General features: G+C 40.2%; 1 protein-coding gene across 13 annotated transcripts in view; it reads right to left on the bottom strand.

Moving 5' to 3' along the window:
* Positions 1-22,473, bottom strand: part of GRIA4 (glutamate ionotropic receptor AMPA type subunit 4) — a 399,366-nt gene that overhangs the window by 52,155 nt on the left and 324,738 nt on the right. For 10 of the 13 annotated variants that reach the window (XR_015241385.1, XR_015241384.1, XM_086679252.1 and 7 more), the window contains 4 exons: positions 17,180-17,347; positions 15,891-15,995; positions 10,616-10,726; positions 2,534-2,740 (listed from right to left, as the gene is read on the bottom strand). Coding sequence is in view for 11 of the 13 variants with exons in the window: in XM_086679252.1 (XP_086535378.1) it covers positions 2,534-2,740; positions 10,616-10,726; positions 15,891-15,995; positions 17,180-17,347 (591 nt within the window). In the remaining 2 variants the exon portion in view is untranslated. Of the gene's footprint in view, positions 1-2,533; positions 2,741-8,063; positions 9,271-10,615; positions 10,727-15,890; positions 15,996-17,179; positions 17,348-22,473 lie in introns of those variants that run through there. The other 3 variants (XM_086679257.1, XM_086679258.1, XM_086679262.1) reach the window with 2 other exon arrangements.

Consider the following 22,473-nt stretch of genomic DNA (forward strand, 5'->3'; position numbering starts at 1 on the left):
TGCTAACCCTGGAGATGGTCCACAACCTTTCGGCGATTCCCGGAAGGAAGTAGGCAAAGGGTCTCCTGCAAGCGCCGCATGATACCTGGGTTTTCCAGGGCCTCTGGGGCAAGGCTCATGAACCGGCACGTCACCACACAGCACAGGTAATCCTGGTGCCGGCCGGCCATGGAACATGCCTGGAAGAACATTCCCGTGGATTCAACTCCATGCACACGAGTCTGGCAGGACCCAGCAGAAGGGCCACAGAGGACCACGGAATGGACTCGCTGGGCGCACAGGTGCCACAGGGGGAGAGCACCTGTCAGGAGCGGGGAGATCTGCACTGGGGCCACCTCCTGGTGGTGCACTGAGGCCGCACATGAGTGCTTCACAGGACACTTATTCCTGACAAGTCCATTACAAAGTGTGCAGAGAACATGACAACGACAACAACAACAACAACAACAACAACAACAACAATAACAATGGGTTCAAGGTGAATCCTTTTGCTTGTCTAAGGAGCTCTGGTAGCTAGGACAGAATGGGTGTTTCACCCCGGGCCCCGGAACCTGGACATCTGTTGTACGTGTTCACAGTAAGAAAGTAAAGTAACTCAGAAGAAAGTGCGGAATTTACAGACACCTGGATGCAGACTGACGCCACAGAAAGTGTAGGAGACACATGGGAGAAGATTCCTTTCGGGAAAAGCTCAAGTGGCAGAGAAGAGAATTTAAACCCTGGAGGATTAAGTGATGAGTGAACATGATGAAAACTGATAACCACTAGGTTACCTTCTCTTTCTCTTTGACACCTGCTTGACTTTGGGACTTTCCGTTACTGTGGTGTGTACCACGGATACAACTTTTCGTTAGCTATGCTACTCTCTAAATATCGCTCATTTTTGCTACTTGAACCGTATGGTCAGAGCCCTCGCAAAGGGGTGAGCCTGGGTTGCCCAGTGGGTAGGGGCTCCGCAGAAGAGAGAAGTAACAAATGCTCTAGAAAGAAACCTAAGCTTGTTACGCCATCCATGACTAATTGGTGATCCAAGTAGGATTTTTTGAGATGAAATACCCAATAGTGATCTCTGAAGGAAATGAATTCTTGTAGCTCTAACAACTTGAATAATGTTTATATTTAAAATCTACTTATCGTATCAAAAGTTAAAAATATTGCCGTCTAAAAAATTACCAAGGAACACCTGGTTTAGGGATCCTTTTTCTTTCGAGCTTGAAGCTCACTATCAAACCGCTGATGAGCCCTGTGGTAAAATACTTTTTGATTCTTTAAAACTGCCAATTTTTTTCACCTTCACTTAGGGCACCTCACTGGTCAATAGTTCTTATAAATGGATATAAAACTAACTGATTGCTCTTTAATGCCAAACAATTTCCTCTTCTGCTGAGGGCACAGCCACAGGCCTGGACTGGTTGCAGAAAGTTGGTCGCTGCATGGTGTGACGTGCAGGGTGCAGAATCGTGACTAGTGGATTGCAGTTCAGGCTTGGGAACGGGGCCCCTCAATAGACCTCGGTTATGTCCTCAATCGTTCCATCATTATTCTTGTCTAGGGAAGGATGGCTCTCATGCAATTATCTCAAAGGCATCTTGTGAGGGTGAATCAGACAGGGTGTGCTCTGAAGGAGAAGTCTGTGAAATACGAATTGTCTTCTAGGAAATTTCCGAGTACACCTCAGGTGGATACAGCTTGCTGCGAGCTCTCGGGTTGGTTTCTGGACTTTGGTAGGATCACGCATCACCAGCACTTGGTAACCACTGGTTTCATTTCGATCCTTTGCAGGGACAGCTGAAGAAACTGATCTTGTTCTGAGTAAGGCAGGAATGTCTACACAGAGTATGCCCTTGGCGATAAACTGTGTATACTTCGTATATGGTGAACTCCCAGGGAAGGGCTCCCTCTACCTGTTTTCACATGAGGCCCGCTATGAAGTATGTTCTAGCTTTTTTGGTTTTGCTACATCGAAAAAAATGATGCCACTGCAAAAAGTTTAAATTTACTATGTTCAGGACTGTGAATATTTTATAGATGCTAAAGTAATTTCATGATTGCTTCACCAAATTACATTAAAGATATTTACCAGTAAGTACAAGCAATGGGGATACAGAGAACTACTTAAAATAAGGTCTTAGTTTATGCTGTTGAAGGAAATCTTTCCCTTCAATCACCAAGTAAATAAATAAAAGATTTGTTGTGCGGTTCTTAAAACAACATAGCTATGATAGAACAACATCAGGCAAGAGAATAATCATCACAGGTACTGAAGTCACCACTTTTTTTTTAAATAGGACATCATATTCTAAATTTTTTATCTTTCTAGATTTTGAAGTTACGAGGTATTAACTTCTCTCATTATTTGGGAATGGCACCATAACAAACTAGAGAAACGTCTGCACATCGTATATGCCTCTCTGAATGTTAACTGCAAATTTAAAAACAGTATAGGTCTTTAGAAACAGATATGTGCCCGGGCGGGGAAAAAAAAAGTTTCAGGTTTATGTAAGTAAATTCTTCAGTAAGTTGATTTGCTTACCCCGTAAACAAGTTCTCCTACCATCCCATTCCAGATTTTTGTGTCTGCGTCCCTCGCTCCATATTTTCCATCAGGGACAATGGCAATTTTATACTTGATACCAATATGTTTTGCAATTTCAGATGCCAAATCTACACAGTATCCTTCATACTTGTCATTTCCTTCAAACATTTCGTGATTTTTCTTGTACATAACATATGGGGATTCCTATAATGAGAGAAGTAGAACTGTAAAGGGGGAAAATAATAAAACATTCCAAAGTCTTAAACTTTTCAACCGCAGAATTTGACAAAACGACTGTATTTAGTATTAGTACACACACTGATTTTGTGTGGCGAGAAATCAGTAATAAAGGATGAATAGAGAAATATGCTTACAAGTATATTCGATGGCTTTATATTGGATACTGAGAGTGAAATCTTTAAAACAGTTTTCTACTGAGTGACTGTTAAATATCTAGCACTGTGACAGGAAAAATAAACATTAATAATTGTCGAGAGAGGCATAAACTGTCATCTTTGGCAATGGGATTAGTATTCTAAAATATCTCATGAAGTTAGAGACCATTTAGTAGTTAGTCAAGGTCACAGGTCTCCATATTCTGCATCTGGTTTAGGCCACATTCAACTATGACCTCCTTTGGGAAAAGAGCTAGATGATTTTTCTTTGCTATCTAGCATTTTGCTGGATGCCTCTCTCAGAGCAGGTGCTAGCGAGTTCAATGAAGAAATGAATTAAGAGCTTAAAAAATTTATATACTTATTTGCATTAAATCACCTTTCCTAACATTGTCCAATAATTTTGCTTTCATTAGAGTTTGATTAGGGTCGTGTGGTCCATGAAATTTTATTCTATTCTAAAATATGTCTCCGATGAAAACTAATAATTCCCCACCCCCCAATATGACAATCACGCCCTTCAAGTCATATTCCCATTTAGTTCTTGAAGCAAGTAAGAAAACAGGATGAAGAATGACTGTGAAAACCCTTATAATATGAAAAAGTTTACTGGTGGCTAATAATAGTAGACAGTTTTCAATTCACACACACACACACACCTAAACCAAATGATTTGAAGGCCATGAACTAGAGAGATAAATTAACAAACACCTGATTTTATAAATGAAGACTAAAGCCACCAAAAGACAGGTGTGGTGAACACAGCTGAGGTGTGCTGGTCACACCTCAGATTTTTTAGATTTTTTAGCCATATGCAGACAAGAAGTGACTGCTTTTGGCCACAATGTCATGGAAATCATGGATTTATAACATTGTACTGTAACAGTCACGAAGTAGTTTTCACACAACTCTTTTCTTCTCCCTCAGCCAGCGTGTTAACTAGCGAAGTTGAACGTGGCTCTTGTGACTCTGTGATAGATGGTATTTCACCTTGCATAACATGGCAGTTTCTATACTACTTCTGATTTTTAAGGACTTTGCAAACGTGGAAACTACTTTTGAAAATTTAATGAAAATGTAAATGACATGGTCCATAATTTTCTCTCAGAGATGCCCTAAGTAACTCTCCTGTGGCCAATTGTCTAGGCTTCGTCCTTGAATACTACTGCCTTATGTTGACATAGTCAAGGGACCCAGAAGTCTCCCGCCTCTTTGTAATTAATGAATAATTTAACACTGGACTTGGGTGAAGAAAGTTTCTCTACCTATAAAATTAAGGCAACTAATTGTCTCTTCTTTAGATAGATGAAAACGGTTTGGTAGCTTACAGAAAACATTCTCCTGTATAATTTAATTAAATTATAAATGTGGTTATGAAGATGGATGAGTTGTTGCAGAGCAGTGTTAATTTCTAAGAGCGTTTATAAAATATTGGTAGCTACAAGGAGCTAATACTTTCCTTCTTTTTTTTTTCTTGTGACAGCTAATTAAAACGTGGGAGAATATGGAGAGAAAATCAAGAATTACACATTTATAAAATACACCTGAAATTGCTTCATGGTTACCACTTAAAACTTTTAGTAGAACACACTTAAGAGTTTTCAAAAGTTGTACCGCTATGGCTCCCATGTGGTGCTAAAGTGTGTGCAATACTTGAACACTTAAGTATTTTAGCCTTCATATACATATATGACCGTATCAGTTCATGTGCACATGATTCTCTAGCTGGTAATCACATCTGTGTTGCTAAATTACCTCTACATTATTTAGGGAGCAAGTTGCTTTAGGAAAAGCTGTGTTTCTACTGTGTACTCAAACATTTATTAAGCACCCACTGCGTGCCAGGCAGTGGGAACGAGGAGGGCAAAAATAAATAAAATATTCCTCTTGTCCTCTTGTGATTAAGATTGTAATTCTTTGTAAAAAGGTGGTGGAGGACAATGATAAAATATAGTCGTGAATGGGGCGCCTTGGTGGCTCAGTCGGTTAAGCGTCTGACTTCAGCTCAGGTCATGATCTCACAGTTTCTGAGTTCGAGCCCCGCATCAGGCTCTGTGCTGACAGCTCAGAGCCTGGAGCCTTCTTCGGATTCTGTCTCATTTTCTCTCTGCCCCTCCCCCACTTGTGCTCTGTCTCTCTCTGTCTCTCAAAAATAAATAAAAATGTAAAAAAAAATATATATAGTTGTGAAAAATATTAGTAGCTCCGACTTATTTAGTACATGTGAAGAAATAATGCTAAGTTCTTTAACTGTACCTTTCATTTACTTTTCACATTGATATTTTGAGACAGGCACTTCCCACTTCTCAGGCAGAGAATTTGAGGCTCAGAGAGGGTAAGCAAATCATTCCATTTCACAGAAGTAGCAGAAGTGGGATCTGAATCTCTATTTTGAAGTATATGGAAATTGTTGAAGCTCTTACTGCATCTGTCAAGGTGTGTGCAGCTACTTGAGATTTGTGATTTAACTAGAGAGGGGACAGGTGTAGGTAAGGATGTGGATTTCTGTAGTGTGAGTGAATGAAATACTTTATATGAAATTATAAGTACACAGTGTAGATAAAACCTCTCCTTATCTCCTCCTATTGTCTGGTACATATAAGGCACTCAATAAATCTGAAGATTTCCTGGTGGAATTGTGCTCCCTAAACACGAGTATCAGGGCAAAGTAATTATATTAGACTTCCTGATTCAGGTCTTCAAAACGAAAGTGACTATTAAGTGCTAGGCTATCTCTTCTGAAACACACACGTGCAAATCTAAGTAAAAAAATATCTAGCTTTCTTTTCTTTTCCTTTTTCAGTTCCCTTTTTGGACAGAACGGGCCTGTCAGGGTCTTTGAGCTCCTGCCAAACAAACCAACAAAGACTGGAAGACCTTCAGCGTACTGAAGATGTTGACTAGAGATTTAGCGAGACTTTTTGCACAGGTGGGGGCATGCACAGGTACTGAGATTCAGGTGTGCGGTGCTCCAGTGTGAGAGAAACAAGATGATCACCCTCAGGAAGGTGGGAGAACAGGTGGAGAGAAAAGCGAGGCTTTTCTTGAACAAAAGATCTCCCGGTTGCTCAGCTCAACCCAGCTTCTTTGCGAGTGTCTCATTTTGCTTTTCTTTCATATTAAGTCCACATGGGTAGCAGATCTTCAACACTCTCCCAACCTCGTCCTTTGCACCAACCCAATCTGACAATTTGCCCGCATGTAGCCCTTCTACCCTGCATACTTGCGGAGGATTTAATACAAGGTTTTGGGGGCTACTATGCCTGAAGAAAATACCAAATCTCCTCAATAGAAGAGAAAACAGAGTCCTGGTGAGTCATTAAGGGGGATTTGTGGGGCGTCTTTGACATGCAGCCTTATGGAGTCCCGGGTATTGAACTGTGAATAAAAACGGAAAGATCAGACAAGCAGAATATAACCACTTAGTTCTGCCTTAAGAGTATAGCCTTCCATCTTTATTATCAACTACTGTGCTCTTTGGGACAGTAATTCCTCAGAAGTTATTTTAAATGCATTACTTCTTAGTGATTATGAGTTTATGACTACAATTTCCATAATGGGTAGTGTTCTACATCTGCTCTGCTATTTCAGGAAAGAAATCAATCCCTGTCTAAAACTGCTACATCAGGGCTTGCTTATGAAAATGTTTGTGTAAATGAATTAAGATGATTTTCAATCGATAAAGTATTTTCCTACTGAGAAAAATTTTGGGGGTTATTTGTATTTAGTAGAAGTAAAACTGTTGAAAGAGATACTTATTAGAACGTTTTTAAGATTTTCTAAACATCATGAATATAAACATTACAAGCACTGTTGAAAAGAGTTAAAACAATAAAATCAGTACCATCAACCAAAGTCAGTTGCTACGTGATATTTCCTTTTCCCTGAAGAATATTAATGGATGTAGATAATTGATCCCATGGGTAAAATTCTTACAGGTGGGAATTAAAGGGTTATTATTCAATTCAGAAAAAAATGAATAAATTGGATGGCTGCACAATTTTAAGTTCATTCAAAATAAGGTATTTCAAAACCAACCGAGTGCTAAGCCCTTCAGAGGCAGGCACATGTATGGGGAAATTAGTATTTAGTACAAGGGAGAGAACAAATACGTCTATGTTTTAGTGCATAGGTCTATGTACATGTGCATATATTATATAAAATATGTGTGTACTCTTATATGTGCACATGTATATAGACAGTGCGTATCTATAAAATCCTAGAGAAAATACGAAACATCTAACAAAAGGTATAATAGAGTAACCTCTGGAAAGATCATGTGTGATAAGTAAAACTGCTTTCAGGTTTGTAACATAATTCCGATGCTGTAGTGAATAAATCTGGATGTATGTATGCACAATCTTCCTCAAGGTTTGTTACGTTCACAAGACGGTAAGAAATACCTTCTAAGCTGAGTCATGCATCATAAGCATTGTTTAGCTTCAGAAGAGAACATGCAGGGGGAAATGGGCTCGGCTGAAATACTGCTTTATCTCTCCTTTTCCGGAGAGTTCCGCAGCCCGAGTAGTGAGATCACAGACGGAACCACCATTCTTGCTCTTCTCTACGGCACTAATGCCTTTTCCTCAACCGCGCGTCCTCAAACCACATGGTGCAGACCTGGCTTTCTTGGGTTGTTGACAGGAATTGTTACTTAGAATTCAGAAAGGTAGGAGGGCTCAGAGTCTCACAAACAATTACAGACTTTATAAAAGTTTTATAAGTTGTGGTCACTAAGGCTGACAGAAAACAGTGGGCATCTGAACTCAAAACTTCAGACCTTCCAACTCTGTAGTCCTGACCCTCATGGGAGGGCACTACCAAGTTTACATTTTATGCACGTTCAGCTAAGTTGCTGTCAGCATGACTATATTCAGGTGGAATAAGCCATTCAAACGGAGACCCCACTCTAGATATACAACACGGTTCTAAGGGGAAAAAAAAACCAAATTTCACCAGTTCAAAAAGCAGAAGCCACACTTTACTTGAGCATGGGGTCGAAGATACTCATCTACTGCCTGTTGTCTGCTTTCTCTCACTGGAATATCAACTCATCTGAGTGCAGGGTTTTGTCTGTTTTGTTGTGCAGCGTATCCCGCGCCCAGCTTAATAAATATTTGTGGATGAATAAATGAATTTCTCAATCAATTTTATTTAACAGCATGTATCATTACAATGTATCGACACATAAATAACAACATACACAAAGGAAAGACAAATGGGAGAACAGCAACGCCATATCAGTTTTGATCAAAATGAATGGTTTCCAGGGCCACAACACTCTCAACCTTCCGTGTCTGGGTACGTGTCTCGTGCACGTTACAGTGTCTAACCAGTGCCATCTGTGTTGGGAGTTCTCAGTTGAATTTGGGAGATTTTTACATGTTGGTGCCAATATCTCATTCATCTACAAGGAATCATATTTTGTTCAAAATGAACGAGATGGTGGAGTGGTCATAGGTCCCGGGTGACCGTTTTCAACAAGAGCAAACACAAGGAACACTTTGAGGGAAAAGATTCTGGTATGTTTTTAAATTACCGAATCATTATGCAATTGCACAGCCCAGAGGTATTACTATAGGAAGATTACATTTTTATACAAAAGACAAATACGAGTATTGCACTGTTTTAATAGCAAAAATATTGATATCGCTGTCCAACAACAGTTAACTTTACAGAATATTCTTTACGTATATAAGAAACCACTGAATCTCAATCACTGTAACTTATGTTTTGGTAGCATGCTTCCTGAAAATGAGCCATGCTTGCAAGGTGATTCAATATTCTGGTTTCAAGAATTAGATCTCCCGTGCCTTTAATAACATGGACGAAAAGGAGACTGTCTACATTATACCTATAATGCACATGAAAACACTTTATTTCACATAGAACAGGCAAGATTTCAGAGAACCTTTAAAGAAAACAGCTGTGTATACTCAGAAAACAAGCACACAAACTCAGAGATATTTACGTTTAGAAGACCTTCACTTGGAATTAGAAGTGACAGAATTCCACCTTTCTGTACAATGCCCTCATTTCAAGATAGGGGAATTGATAGGTCAAAATTACTGAGTGATTCTTTTTCGACATCTATGGATTTTCTTGAGAAAGAGGATTAATTCTTCTTTTGTTCTAGTATCTCGGAAAAGTCACAGAACTTAAAAAAAATTTTTTTCTGGTAGTCCAGAGCTGGTCATCCAAGAAGAATCCCACATGAAAAATTAGCTTATATCTACTACACAGGAGAACAAGACGTGAGCCTTAGTTAGGAATGGTCGAACAGCGTGGAACTCATTTCCTTCTTGATCAATTTCTTAAAATAGGATTCTTCATCAGAGGCTGAAAAGAGGAGGACTGTACTGAAGTACGACTTTCCATTACTGTGTCTTTTTTAGGAAAAGAAATATAGACGTGTATATATATATAGATATATACTATATATATTATATACTGCTTTTCAAGTCCCATGCAACTGTTACACAATTAATTAGAAGGTGTATATTTTGCACTCTTACAAAAAAACTGCTGTAAGTCGGTTTGCATTCTAAAATCATCAACCTTCAATCAAGGCTTGGCAGATTAACAGTAAACTGCTAGCTGGTGATGCAACACAGAGAAAACGAATCCCAGCACACGGAGGCTTCTTTCTCTCTGGCATTTTCTCACGCTTTGACCTCAGGGCCAAGAGTTTTGGAAATAACTTGAAGTTACTAAAAACTAAAGTTACATAAGCTAAGAGTTAAATAACATAAAATACTTCCACTTTATTTAGAGGAAGGGCTTCATGAATTATTGAAAATGTGTTCTGCCTAACGAGACAGTGAGCTGAGGATATAGGTCACCGACTGTTCATCTCCTTTGACCAGCATTGACTCTAAAGGGCAGGCTTGACTTTAGGGGAGAAAAATATACCAGATATTCTCTATTATTTAAAAGGTATTTTCATTAGGATGGCTTTGAGAAAATGTCCTTAACACTTGGAGTATTTTTCATTTTATGATGTGGTGGAATGGAGCAGTCGTATTTTTCTTAAATCTTAAGAGAAGTCCAAAAATTATATTGCGTATGTGTCAGTGGTCAATGAGAAAAATAATCGGTGCAAAACACCCTTTCCACGTGAAAAATAAATATAAAATAAAATTTTGAAAGCATTTAGTTCTATAAAACATGCTCATTAAAATCTTTACATTCATATCCCCACTATTATAAACAGACAATGCAAATCACTATCCAATGATTAAACTACTTGAAAATTATCCATTTGAACACTATTAACTATTATTACATTGATGTTTAAAAAAAAACAGTAACAACAATAATATGGTGTTTACTACCAGATATTTTTCTGTGACTGGCTGCTGCTTTTCCCATGTTCATTCTTGTGTCCTTTGGAATGTTAGCATTTCATCCATTTCTAACTAGAGTGTGACAGTTTCAATTGTTAACATCTGAGCATTTTTCCAAGAACAACAGTGCAACAAAAGATAATACAAATGAAAGTACCGAGTGTACTCAAAGCTCAGGACAAACCTATTCAGGGCCTCAACGGACTCCCGTGGATCATGTGACCCATGACCCATGCCACCACACGTATGATGCAGCGCTCACCCTGTTCCCCATGGCTGGGGAATCAAATCTGCCTGTGGACAAGACGGAACAGCATAAAGCATAGACCAAAACTTACCATAATTGTGGTTACAACCACTGTTCTGTTCTCAATAGCTGCTGTGTCATTGCCAAGAGTGGGCACGTCCTGAATCAAGACTAATTTATCCATATCATTCCAGTAACCAACCTGCAGAACAGAGAAAATTGTTGAAGACGCATTTTAGAATAGTCTTCTCCAGCTCTTTTGGGAACAATGAGGGGTATTAATAAGCAGGCAGATTTAAAAAGGAGATAAAAAGAAGGCTTTGGGAGTTTTCTTAGTTGGCAATGAGCCGATTTTTCTGATGTTAATGATACTGCCTGGTTGTACATTTGGCAACTTCACAATATACCATCGTGGAGTGGCCACGACATTGGGGAGGAGGGGTTCAAAAAAGAATAGGGATACAGATGGAAAACCATCTTATGTTGGGCCTCTCTTCTAGTGGGACTGTCACCTTCTAAAATTAATTTACATGGTTTTATCAATGTTACTGGTTTTATCGTAAAGGGAATATATACGGGTTATTTTCAAGCAAAAAAAGTCTTGCATATTTTTGAGGCAATATAGAAATAGTTTTGGGTTTTACATAAGCTAGCCCTGGGGTAAAAGCCTGACCACTTTCTAAAAGGCTACATACATCAGAGATTAATATTAATGAGCAGTATTTTCACTTTCAAAGATAACACTTAAATTTGTATTCTTGCATTTTTACATCCTTGTATTACTTTCTCATTTGGACATGAAACAAAGTCCTTTCCATAAAATCTATTAAGTACTTAGTTAAGTACTTTACAAAGTAATGAACTGTGACGGGGTCCTAAAGGAAATCCAGGGCTCTTTGTATCATGTAGACCATGAAGTAATAGGAATAGCCACCACTTGGGCTGCTTGCACTGGGACACACACTGTATCCGATGTGTTTTGTTTAGATGCATGGAAAAGTTTATACACACAGCAAATTCAGAAGTAGGTGCATTTACGAACCAGATTTTGGAGATGAGGGCCTATAAAAGAAGGTTAAATACACTGCACTTGGGAATACTCCATGGGTCAGAATTCAAAACTCAGGTCTGCAGGACACAGAGTCCACACACTTTGCTATTAGGCTCCACAACCTTCTCAAACAGGTGTTCACTTAATACTTGCTTAACTTCCTTCCTGAATTTCTGGATGCAGGTGATCATACTCGTGTCTCCAATAAAATTTATGTAATTGCTTACTGGTCTCATTTGTTCCAGTATGTTCTGGAAGTCTCTCCTGCTTCTTCTTCCAAGCTTCTTAACTATTGTGTTAGTATTTGTGAACATAGTAAAATGAAGTAAGGATTAACATGTCAGAAAGAGGCACCATATTATTCACAAATGTTGCATGTATCATCATAGGGCAGACAGAGGAAACTGACTGTCATTAAGAGGGTTTGACACAGTTCTTAGTTTGATCTGAAATCATGAACGTACAGCAATTCAGCAATTGTTTTCAAGTGTCCGAAAGAATCTATTTGGAGCTGACGTTTATTTAAGAACTCAGTTAAAAAGTTAATTTAAAAACAAGTACGCCTCTGAGACATACACACACATCCTAATAACCCTCAATTCCTATGTGTACTTAAAAAAAAAAGCAACATGTCAGTTAACAGGCTTCCAGTTAATTCTCCTTTCCACATGACAATTATAAGATGTGAAAATAGGTTTTACAGTTTAGCACTTCGTTAAGAGGCAGCCACCTTCCAGGTCCCAGCAGCTCATTGTCTAGGAATGGCATTTTTCTTTCTTAATGAGTTCCCACAACAGAAAAAACACAGATTTGGGACACATCCTGGAGAGTCCTCAGATGTTGGCAAGACCCTGACATTTTGCATTTAAAAATGGCCTGCGGCTTCATGACTCTCGACCCTTAAAAGATAAGTGATTTAGAAGTGCTGACAAGTTAAAGTAATAAGCAAAATTTTACCTAAGTGGATGTGTTTGCCTTTTATTTACTTGCAATTCTGTGCAAAAAGAAAGCCAGGGCTTGGGGTATGGGACCATTCATGGCAAATCTCATTAGACCATGGACTCACTGGGAATTGAGTCAATTAGAGCGGACAGTGATATAGGGGTCACCTCCTGAAGAAAGGAATCTTAAGAGTTGGGACCTAGAACCTCACGTGAGATGCAGTTTCTCTCTTTAGTTCGTCACATCATCGGAATTGGACAATGTACTGGCAACTTTTCCCAAGCCTGATCTCATTTAATCAGATGGGGAGCTAGGCATTTTTCCTAGAGACAGAAATTGGGGGAAGGATACTTTTGTAATGCTAGAGCAAAAATAGGGAAGCATTTAAATCACTAAAACGGCAGCGATGTCAGAAAAATATTTGTCTTCTTTGGACTCCTAAAGGTGAATTGTGCATAAATATTGCCATACTATGAATAAACATCTCTGTTTTTACAGGGGACCTTGACTGCGATGTAGGGATCTGGTGAGGACTGAGGGGCCATGAGGAGCCCCTGTTGTACTTAAAGCTTGCTCCTGGGAGGGCTGATAAGACCAGACCTGTCCCCCCAAAATAGGAATCTCATACCAGCCCTAAAGAGAACTCTTAGAGGCCCTGGGACTGACAGGGTTTCACAGCAATGAAGAGAGTGAGCTCTGGAGCCTGGTGAACCCTGGTTTCCACCCCATCTCCACGTCTTTCTAGCTGAACATCGCTGGGCAGGTTAGTTTCTATGAGCCTTACTTTTCTTTAAAATGAGAATAAGCAGGGGTGCCTGGGTGGCTCGGTTGGTCAAGCTTCTGACCCTTGATTTTGGCACAGGTCATGATCTCATGGTTCAGGGGATTGAGCCCCACCACCGGGATCTGTGCTGACAGAACAGAGCCTGCTTGGGATTCTCCCTCCCTCTCTCTCTTTCTTAAAAATAAATAAACTTAAAAAAAAATAAATTTAGAAAAAAATGTATCTCACCTCCAGGCTGTTGTGTGGATTAAATGTAAAAATGCACATCAGTTTTCCATTTTGGTGTGTGGGATGTAACCTGCTCTCAATAAATACAATTGTTCCAATTAAAAATCCCTGCACCAGGCACATCTGGTTCCAGGGCACTTCCTGGGGGTCAGTGGAGTGGAAAGGTCCCACCACACTCAGGAGCCAGCGTTTCTGAAAGAGCGTCGTGGCTGCTCCTTAAGGAGTCTCTCCATCAGTTCCTCTGTTACAGAAGTCACGGAAACTGACAGGCAGACCTTCTGATCTATTTTCAGAGACAGCTCCCTTGCCGGCAACTGTTCCATTTACAAGAACGATCGCTCAGTTTGCAGACATTTTGCCGAGTTCCACCAGCAGAGTGTTTCTCGGAGTGGCTCGTTTTTAAGTTTGATATTCCTGACAGAAGGCCCAAGTTGCTCGCTGCCACGGAAAAACGAAGACGGATGAGTCTACCCGATTTTACACTCGTATTTCTTTTAAGGGTTTTGGATGGATGTCAGCTGAGTGGGAAGATGTTCATCACTCTCCCAACTTGCTCTTTAACCTTCGCCTCCAAAAACCTTAATTGCCGTTAGCGTCACGGTTCAACAGGCCATGGAAGGATTCAGTGCCAGATACAGCTCCCTTGCTATTACTGCCAGCTACCACCAGCTTCCTTTTTATTCTTTCTTTTACGGAGAGGTCATTCTACTCTCTGTACCTACTGTTTTGTGAAGTAGGGGGTGGTCTTTTGCATTTCGCAAAGCTTCTGTTTACATGGCTCCTCTTGCAAAGTCTGGTGTGTGGCCGGAAGGTGCGCCTGGAGGTGAGCCACTGTTGTTAGGGCGGGGACTCTGTCCGCTCCAAAGAGGGGAGAAGCATTTGCCCCAAACGGGCTGCCTCCTTTCTTGTCGTTGGCTGTGTGTGGACGCAGTGGGTCCAGTCGGTGTATACATGGGACTCACCACGTTTCTTCCTGGGAGCACATCTCATTCCCTTGCCACCGGTGGTGTCCTTGGAGGGGCCCATGGGGCAGGTCTGTTCCACAGGTGCCCTGTCACCTGCTCTTCCTGACCTGCTTCTCACCACGTCCAGCCTCCCTGTCCACCTGTCCCAACGCTGGTTTCCTGCGTCTAAAGCCTCCCTCCTCGACACAGCCTTCCTTGATTTGTCTTCCTCTAGCTGGAAGGGATCTCCTCCTCTTTAGGATTTCCACATGCCTTCTTTTTAACTGTCGTGGAAATGACTATATTCTACCGTGCGAGAAAGTAAAGTCCTTTGGAGCAGGACCACTCGGGTGGGGTAATAATGTAGAAGGTTCTGACATCAGACACATCTGAATTAAAGTCTTCGTTTTCTCATTGCTGGGCCTGAGACAAGGAGCTATAACCTGTCCGGCCGTAGTTTTCTCGTTGGAAAAAGGGAGCTCATAGTACTCACATTACAGGTTTGTTGGATTAAGTCATACCAAGTCCAGTGTTTGGGACACAGCAGGCATTCCGTATGTTCTAGCTACTATTACTGCATTGTAGCAGGAAATTATACATGAGACAGTTTTTTAAAACAGCCAAGGGTTGAGACAATTTTTAGATGAGGGAACTGAACACGTCTTTCCTTGAGCATGCTAGCTAATCCTAGTGAAAGGAATGTTAAAAATTATATGTGTTGGGTATAAAGTACCTACTAACTACTGAGATTGGATTGTCTGGTTCTGTAACATCAAGTACTGGCTGGATGTTCAGACGACCAATGATATGCCCAGTCACGTCACAGGACCAGCAGAGTCACCTTCTGAAATCCAGGAAGCCGGCATCAGCAGCTTCCTATCCAACTTCCCCATCCCCTCAATTAGAGTTTCCCAGGTGTTTGTTCCTCTACCCTGCTGGCCAAGTGATAAACTTAATCTCATCTTCTATCTGCTCTTTCTTTTGTTCATTGCAATGTGTTTACTTGCTTATTTCAAGAATGTTTCATCTGTTCTAAATATGTTTTTGTTGTTCTGATGATTTCATAAATGACTGCATGGAGGTGAGTACGTGTCTTATCTGCAAGGTATGCTTTCCTGCACTGTAAATTTTGGTTTTTGAGACTCTTTTTGCTAAATCTTTTTTTAAAAAAATGTATTGTTTCCACTTTGGATACAGGATATAAACAGCATATAAATTAGTTTGTTTCAGCTTTGGCATACCATTAAATATCAATTATGTGACACAAGAATTTACTTCAGCTCAGATTATTAAAAAAAAAATGCTATTTGTAAGTACTCACATTTAAAAACCAATGTAGACCATCCAGCTACCTATTACGTATAAACCTTTAAAAATGTCAAATGCAAACTAAGAAGACTGGTTGAGTGTGGCTCACCTTTCTAGGCCCTGTGCTCTTCAGCTCAAACACATCCATTGTGTAATTGACCCTACGTCCATAGTGGTCAAACTGAACATTTCCTGTCAGTCCTTGAATTCGAACCTATGAATGAAAAACAACACCCACACATATATTCATTTGCCATTTTGCTTACAGAAATCTTGACTTCATTTGCTATAACTATAAGCTATGAATAACTAAAATACCATAGGATATTTGAGCTGCTGGGATATAATCTGAAAGAAGTAAATCAAAGGGATATAATCAATTCTGATATATACTTGAAAGAGGAATATGTTTTTTTTTTTTTTTTAATGTGATAAAGAATACTTCCTTAATATTGAACTATTGCCTATGGGAAAGGAAATATGGGTTATTTATAGTTGCTTTTCAGTTTTATCTATGTATTCACATAATAAATTAAATAGTCCTGATAACCATACTGTATCATATTCTCCTTGATAATATTAAAATTAAGCCCTGAGGGATTTAAAATACAGATACACTAAAAAAAAAACTTTCAAGGGTTTTTTATTCCAAATTTCCTTTTAATTCATTTTTACCTGTGATCTGAACTCATGGCATTTCAGAACGTTTAAAATGTAAGATTACAAATATACACATATTACATTAATCGTTTGAAAAATACTGTTAGTATAACCCAAACAGAGTAAAATAAACAAATTACTTAATCCAAGTTTACAAGACAATTTAAAGATCTACTGTGGTAGTAATTAGCAGTGGTTAAAAAACATTTCTAGTTCTTGGATGTTCTGGCCCCAAGATAGCATGGACTTCCTAGAGTCCTCGTAGTTAGGTAGGTCAATGTGACTGAAATAAGTGAGTTGTAAACAGAGGTGATGAGTGTCACCACTGGGCCACAGCATTTAATTGCCAATTCAAAACCTTCCATAACTCTCTTTCTCTTTGTAGCATTTGAGACGGTTATTGCTGTGTTAACCTGAGTGATTACAACAGGCAGAGTACCTCTCCTAATCTAACGTGTGTGTGAGTGAGAAATACTCCTGTTGTTTGAAGTCACAAGGACTTGGGGTTGTGATTGTGACATGACCTAGTTTATCTCGACTAAGCATCTATATAAGATATGAACAGTATTCTACTTAGTATTTTATTTAGAAATGTCTCAAAAATGATAATGGCTTAATACATTAAAATGGCAATTGTAATATAGATTTACTCTCAAAAAAATTATTCCATTTTCTTGAAGATGCCACACTTAGCACTGTGAAATCAACTGAACTTAATTAAATAAAATTGTGAGTTACCTGTTTGAGTGTCCTCTCCATGTCAATTCCCTGGCCCCATGGAGCAGCAGGATTTGCCAGACAATCCCCAGCATTTCCTCTCCTTGAAATATCAATTTTCTGCCTCCTAAGATTTCGGAAAGTTTCAGCCATCACAAGGACTCCATCATAAGTCAGAGCAGACGTATACTAACAAAATGAAAGTAATTATAATGGTGAATGATCAACTCTTATCAGTCACCAGGAACAGTCTTGGGGTCCTTGAGCACCCGAAGAGGGGCCATTAAACACCCTCTTGCCTAAAGGACAGTTAAATTACTGATATTTAATTGACTCTAGCTTCAGAAATTTCTATTATCACTTTATTACAAAGAGTGTATACTGAATCTTACCACTCTGATTTTAAAAGGGGAAAACACACTGTGAAAAATAGAAATTTTAATGCACAGTTTTCCATTGGGTGAGAAAAGCAAGACCCCTTGGTGAGGTCTTTTCACTGGGTCCGAGTAGAAACAGATAAAGTGCAAGCAGCTAAGTGCATTATTACCACCATCTGCCTTGAAGTCATGTGCTGCGGCTGAGTCCAGAATGGCTGGGGTGCCTCATTCTCCTCTTCTGAAATGCCCAGCAGGGCTCCTTAAGATTTATTGTGCATTTACTGACTTGAAGTGTCTATGTTGGTTTGGTTTCTCAGAAGAATGTGGGAATATTTACTGTCACCTAGCCATAAGATGCCAGAAACAACATCTACTTATTGAATAGAAGTGTATGTACCCGTCACTGTGCTACATAGGAATGAGCATAGTTAGGTCCACGCATGTTGTCCGGTGTGCATGTGCACGGGAACATTAGGTCATCCCCCTAAGTTTCTGCTGTCACAGAGGGTCAAAGTAGAGACCTGAAGTGAGGACCCTGTGCTTTCTGATGATGCCCCTTGCTTCTCTGTGAGAAAAGACAAAGCCCTCAGGAAAAAATTATTCAGGATAGAAGAGGAAGCGAGAGGAAAAACCAAGAACATGTAACTTGTTTAAGCTGAAAATAAAAAGAACAGTGCCCTGGGGCGCCTGGGTGGCTCAGTCGGTTCAGCGTCCGACTTCGGCTCAGGTCATGATCTCATGGTCTGTGAGTTTGAGCCCCACGTTGTGCTCTGTGCTGACAGCTCAGAGCCTGGAGCCTGTTTCAGATTCTGTGTCTCCCTCTCTCTCTGCCCGTAACCCACATGCATTCTGTCTCTGTCTCTCTCAAAAATAAACAAACATTAAAAAAAAAAAAAGAACAGGGAATATGTGTTGGCTTTGACTCGGCAATGCCTGAACACGTGGAACACAGGGCACAATTTTCCTGAAGCACGGCAGAGCGCCAACCACCAATCATGACAGAGGCCTGCCTGATCTCTTTCCCGAGTTCCATCTGGTCAGATCTCTATGATGAAAACATTGTAAGCCTGTACAGGAGGCAGTTCTGTGCTGTGGAAGGTAGAGGATGTCCCCTTGCTTTGCTGCTAGCAAAGGAAGAAAAATCATTTGAAATTCAAATTGCAGAAAGTAAACTTAGGCGGTGTGACTAGTAGGCACACCAGCTGGAGAAGAGAGAATGAAACGTGGATGAGGTCGAGAATATAAATCCTAACAAAGAACCTTTCTATGTAGAGAGCCCAATTAAAACGCTACATCAGGAAGATGTATGGGAGACCTGTAAACTATGAGCCTTGTAATATATTCTCCTAGACATGATGAGATAGGCGTAAGGGCAGGCATGTACCATAGGTAAGGGCCAGCTACCCTCATAGCTGGGATGATGTTCTACCTCCTCCCCTGCCTGGACCAGACATCTCTGAGCAGAGAAAGCCATCAAGTCATGTTGTTGTTGTTGTTGTTTTGGAAAGTAAGAAAATAAGAACAAGAAAGAAAGGAGAACTTCCTAAAGACCTAAAACACCTGAGAAAAATGCAATGTTGGTATTTTAGGTTTCAAGAAAGGAAACAACAACAACAACAACAACAACAACACATTGTCACTTGTTTAATAGGGAGAATAAAGCTGAGAAGAGATGGCACCAAAAAGCGAATGCACTTGCTGTGTTTTGAAAAGTCCATCCATTTTCACGAAACAAGTGAACTCCAAAAGAGAACAGATATCACAGAGTGGAGCATGAGTGGCAAGGGCCTTTGACAGGTTGGAGAGCTGGGACTTGGGAAGATGTAGTGGTTTATATAGATTTTCCTTTTTTGAAGGACATAATTCTCTTCCACGTGTCTTACTGTGTTAATGTCCAAGAAATCAGATTTATGGACGCACATTTCTAGATGGCATCTAGAAAATTCTTACTGACAAAACACTTCATTTTAGGGCTGGGTAAAACTCCAGTTTGGCCTGGAGTTATTCCTGCTTTAAATGGTGATGACAATGGTGAAGTGAGTTCTGGTTACCCAGGTTCAGAGATAACAAGATAGAGTTTGGCGGAATCATAGCGCAGCGCTGAGAGCTTGAGCTTTGAAAGGAAAGGACTACGTGAATTCTAACTTGTTACTCCTAGTTTTATGGGAATGAGTACATTTTCCAGCTATGGAACACAAAACAGATCAGAATCAAACCAAACAAGCTAATAGTGACTATTTCCTGTGGTTGTTACAAGGATGAAATACCACATCTGAGAACTCTTTGAAAAATGTGCTAGACACTGGCTAGAATGGCAAAGTCTACAAAGATGTGTCCTAGATGGTTACTGCTGCAATGGAGTTTACAGAAGTGCAACAATAAGCATATAAAAAATTACATTAAGTCCTCTGTGAGAATTACACAATTAAATAACATGGAGATTACACAGCAGAAAGGGATTGTATTTACGGGGAGACTAAGGAGAGGCTTCATAGACAAAGTAGGATTTGAGATGAAGGCTCATATAAGGTGGTTGGGTTTGGACAGCTGGAAATAAAGGTGGAGGACAGCTAAGGTGGGAGCAAGGACACAGGGACTGGTAAGGAGGGGAAAACTTCAGGGCCGTCCAGTGTGGCTGGCCAGAAAGGCAGAAGCACCCATGACTGGAAAGACCTGCTGGGCCTGCACTGTGGAGTGCCTCTATTCCAGAAGGTTTCCTTTTCTTCACAGCAGGGGGGTGACACGATCAGAAATCGTGTTTCAAATCTTTGATGAGGCACCAAAGAAACTCAAGGGAAGTTCAGTTAAGTACATTTGATCCTCATTACTCAAGGATCCAATATCTGCAAATTCACCTACTTCCTAAATTTGTTTGAGATGCCCCAATCAATAGCTGCAGGGGGTCATCTGCAGACGTGTGTGGAGTTGGTGAAAAACAGGGTCACGCAACACACGCACACCCAGCTGCAGTCAACCAAGGCAACGCTCTGCCTCCTTGTGTCTCCTCCCACACTGTAAACAAGGGGCCTCTTGTGGTCTACTTCGTGCCAGATTTTTCCACAGTGATGTGCTTTTTGCTGAGGATTTCACTTTTCAAGATGACCCAAAAGTGTAGTGCTGCTGTGCTATGTAGTGATCTTCCGTGCAAGAAGGCTGTGGTGTGCCTTGTGGAGAAAATACACGTGTCAGATAAGCCCTGTGGAGGAATGAGTGACAGCGCTGTTGCCTACGAATTCAATGTTAATGAATTAACGATGCAATACATAGGGTGTCTGTAAACAGACTTAAAACAACATGTCATATGATATGTGTTGAATGGTTGACAAAAATGTTATGGCCAGAGGCTTGTAAGAACCTAACGTTGTATTTCCCTTAGGAGCACGTGTTCACATGTCACTCATTGTTCATGGCAACTGTATAGACCATAAATACCATGTGTAATGAGAACTGATTGCGTATATTTATGACATGCCTAGTAAGTGCCTAGCATCATGCTAATAAGAGCTGTGAAAAATGAGAAAATTATGTTTTTATATATAAAACAAAGTGTCTCACTCTGTGACATAGACAAGTCTAGTTGGAGGTTATCAAGTAGGAGACACTGGGATGGGCTCAAGGCAAGATAGGGAAAGACTGACCCCATCAGTGTGCTCAGGGCGGAGAACCACAGTGGACACCCTGACCACGTGGTGATGTTAGTAGCCACAAGGAGTCACAAAACCCTACAGAGAAGCTTGAAGCCTGTTCTAGATACCACAGCTCAAAGGGTCACAAGATCTTTGAAAGATGGTTTACGGAAGAAATGCTGAGCAAAATGACGGTGTGACCATAGACAGGGTGAGGAAGAAAGAGTCAGACAGATTGGTGTGAGGAGCAGTAGTGCAAGGAAGTCTCTGCACACAGACAAGAGAATGAGAGGAACGTGTGGCAAAGTGTCCGGATCAGAAATGAGTCCAACAGGAAACTTTGTACATCCTCTCTTTGCACATTAATGCTTGATATAATTGGGCTTTACGGAGGATTTATCTCTGAACTTGCATGAAGGCTAAAGGACTTCTCACGGTGTTTTGAATCTGGACGGTGATTTGCATCTTAAAAATATTTAGGCTCTTTAATATGCTTTCACATGCATTATCCAAAGTACAGAAAGTGGTAAAATATAGTAGACAATGCACTTGTCTAAGACTCAGGAAGCCCATGATTCAATTCTGGGCATCCTGCAAACTCAGAGATGGCCAATTAACACACCTGTGTAACAACTTGTATTTATTAGTTCCTAAAATCAGAGGGTTGGATATGGTGCTTGACGCATAGCGGATACTCAATAAAGGCTCTGTTTTGAAATTTCATGATTCTATAGAGTAGTGAAGCTGATATGATCAGCCAAATTCCTGTTTTACCAAGGGGAATTGACATAGCTGGTGGCAAAAGTGTTACATTGAGAGAACAAAAGACGTAAGACTATTTACCTCTAGATCTAGATTACCTATAGTTTTCTAGGATTGAATTTCCAAAGGACATTTGAAAACATTTTCGTAGAAAACACTGACAGTGAAGGATCAGTGCACATTGAGAATGAGAACTGCCGTAATTATGCAGGAGCTCAAACCCACTGAGCTGGAGTTGGAGACACATTACACCACTATTTACATGATGTCTACGGCCACTGTCTCTTCAGCTGAGGAGAAAATGGGCTGTGATGACAGTTTTCCAGCTTCTTTTGTGGCTACCACTAACATGCTTCTGCAATGTCAGTTAGAGAAACATTAAGCAACCTGACCTTGAACTATTAGTGTCAAAGAGTTTTGCATTTTACATTTACATTTTACATTTAAATTCCCCAATTTGCCTACTCATTATAAATCACTTTGCAAATATAGTTTTTGCCTAGCGGCGGTTTGGGGGTGGACTAGTTTCCAAGGATTGTTCACCTTTGAG

This window comes from Puma concolor, chromosome D1, assembly GCF_028749965.1.
Source record: "Puma concolor isolate L17-30 chromosome D1, mPumCon1.1.hap2, whole genome shotgun sequence".
Taxonomy (NCBI): Eukaryota; Metazoa; Chordata; class Mammalia; order Carnivora; family Felidae; genus Puma; species Puma concolor.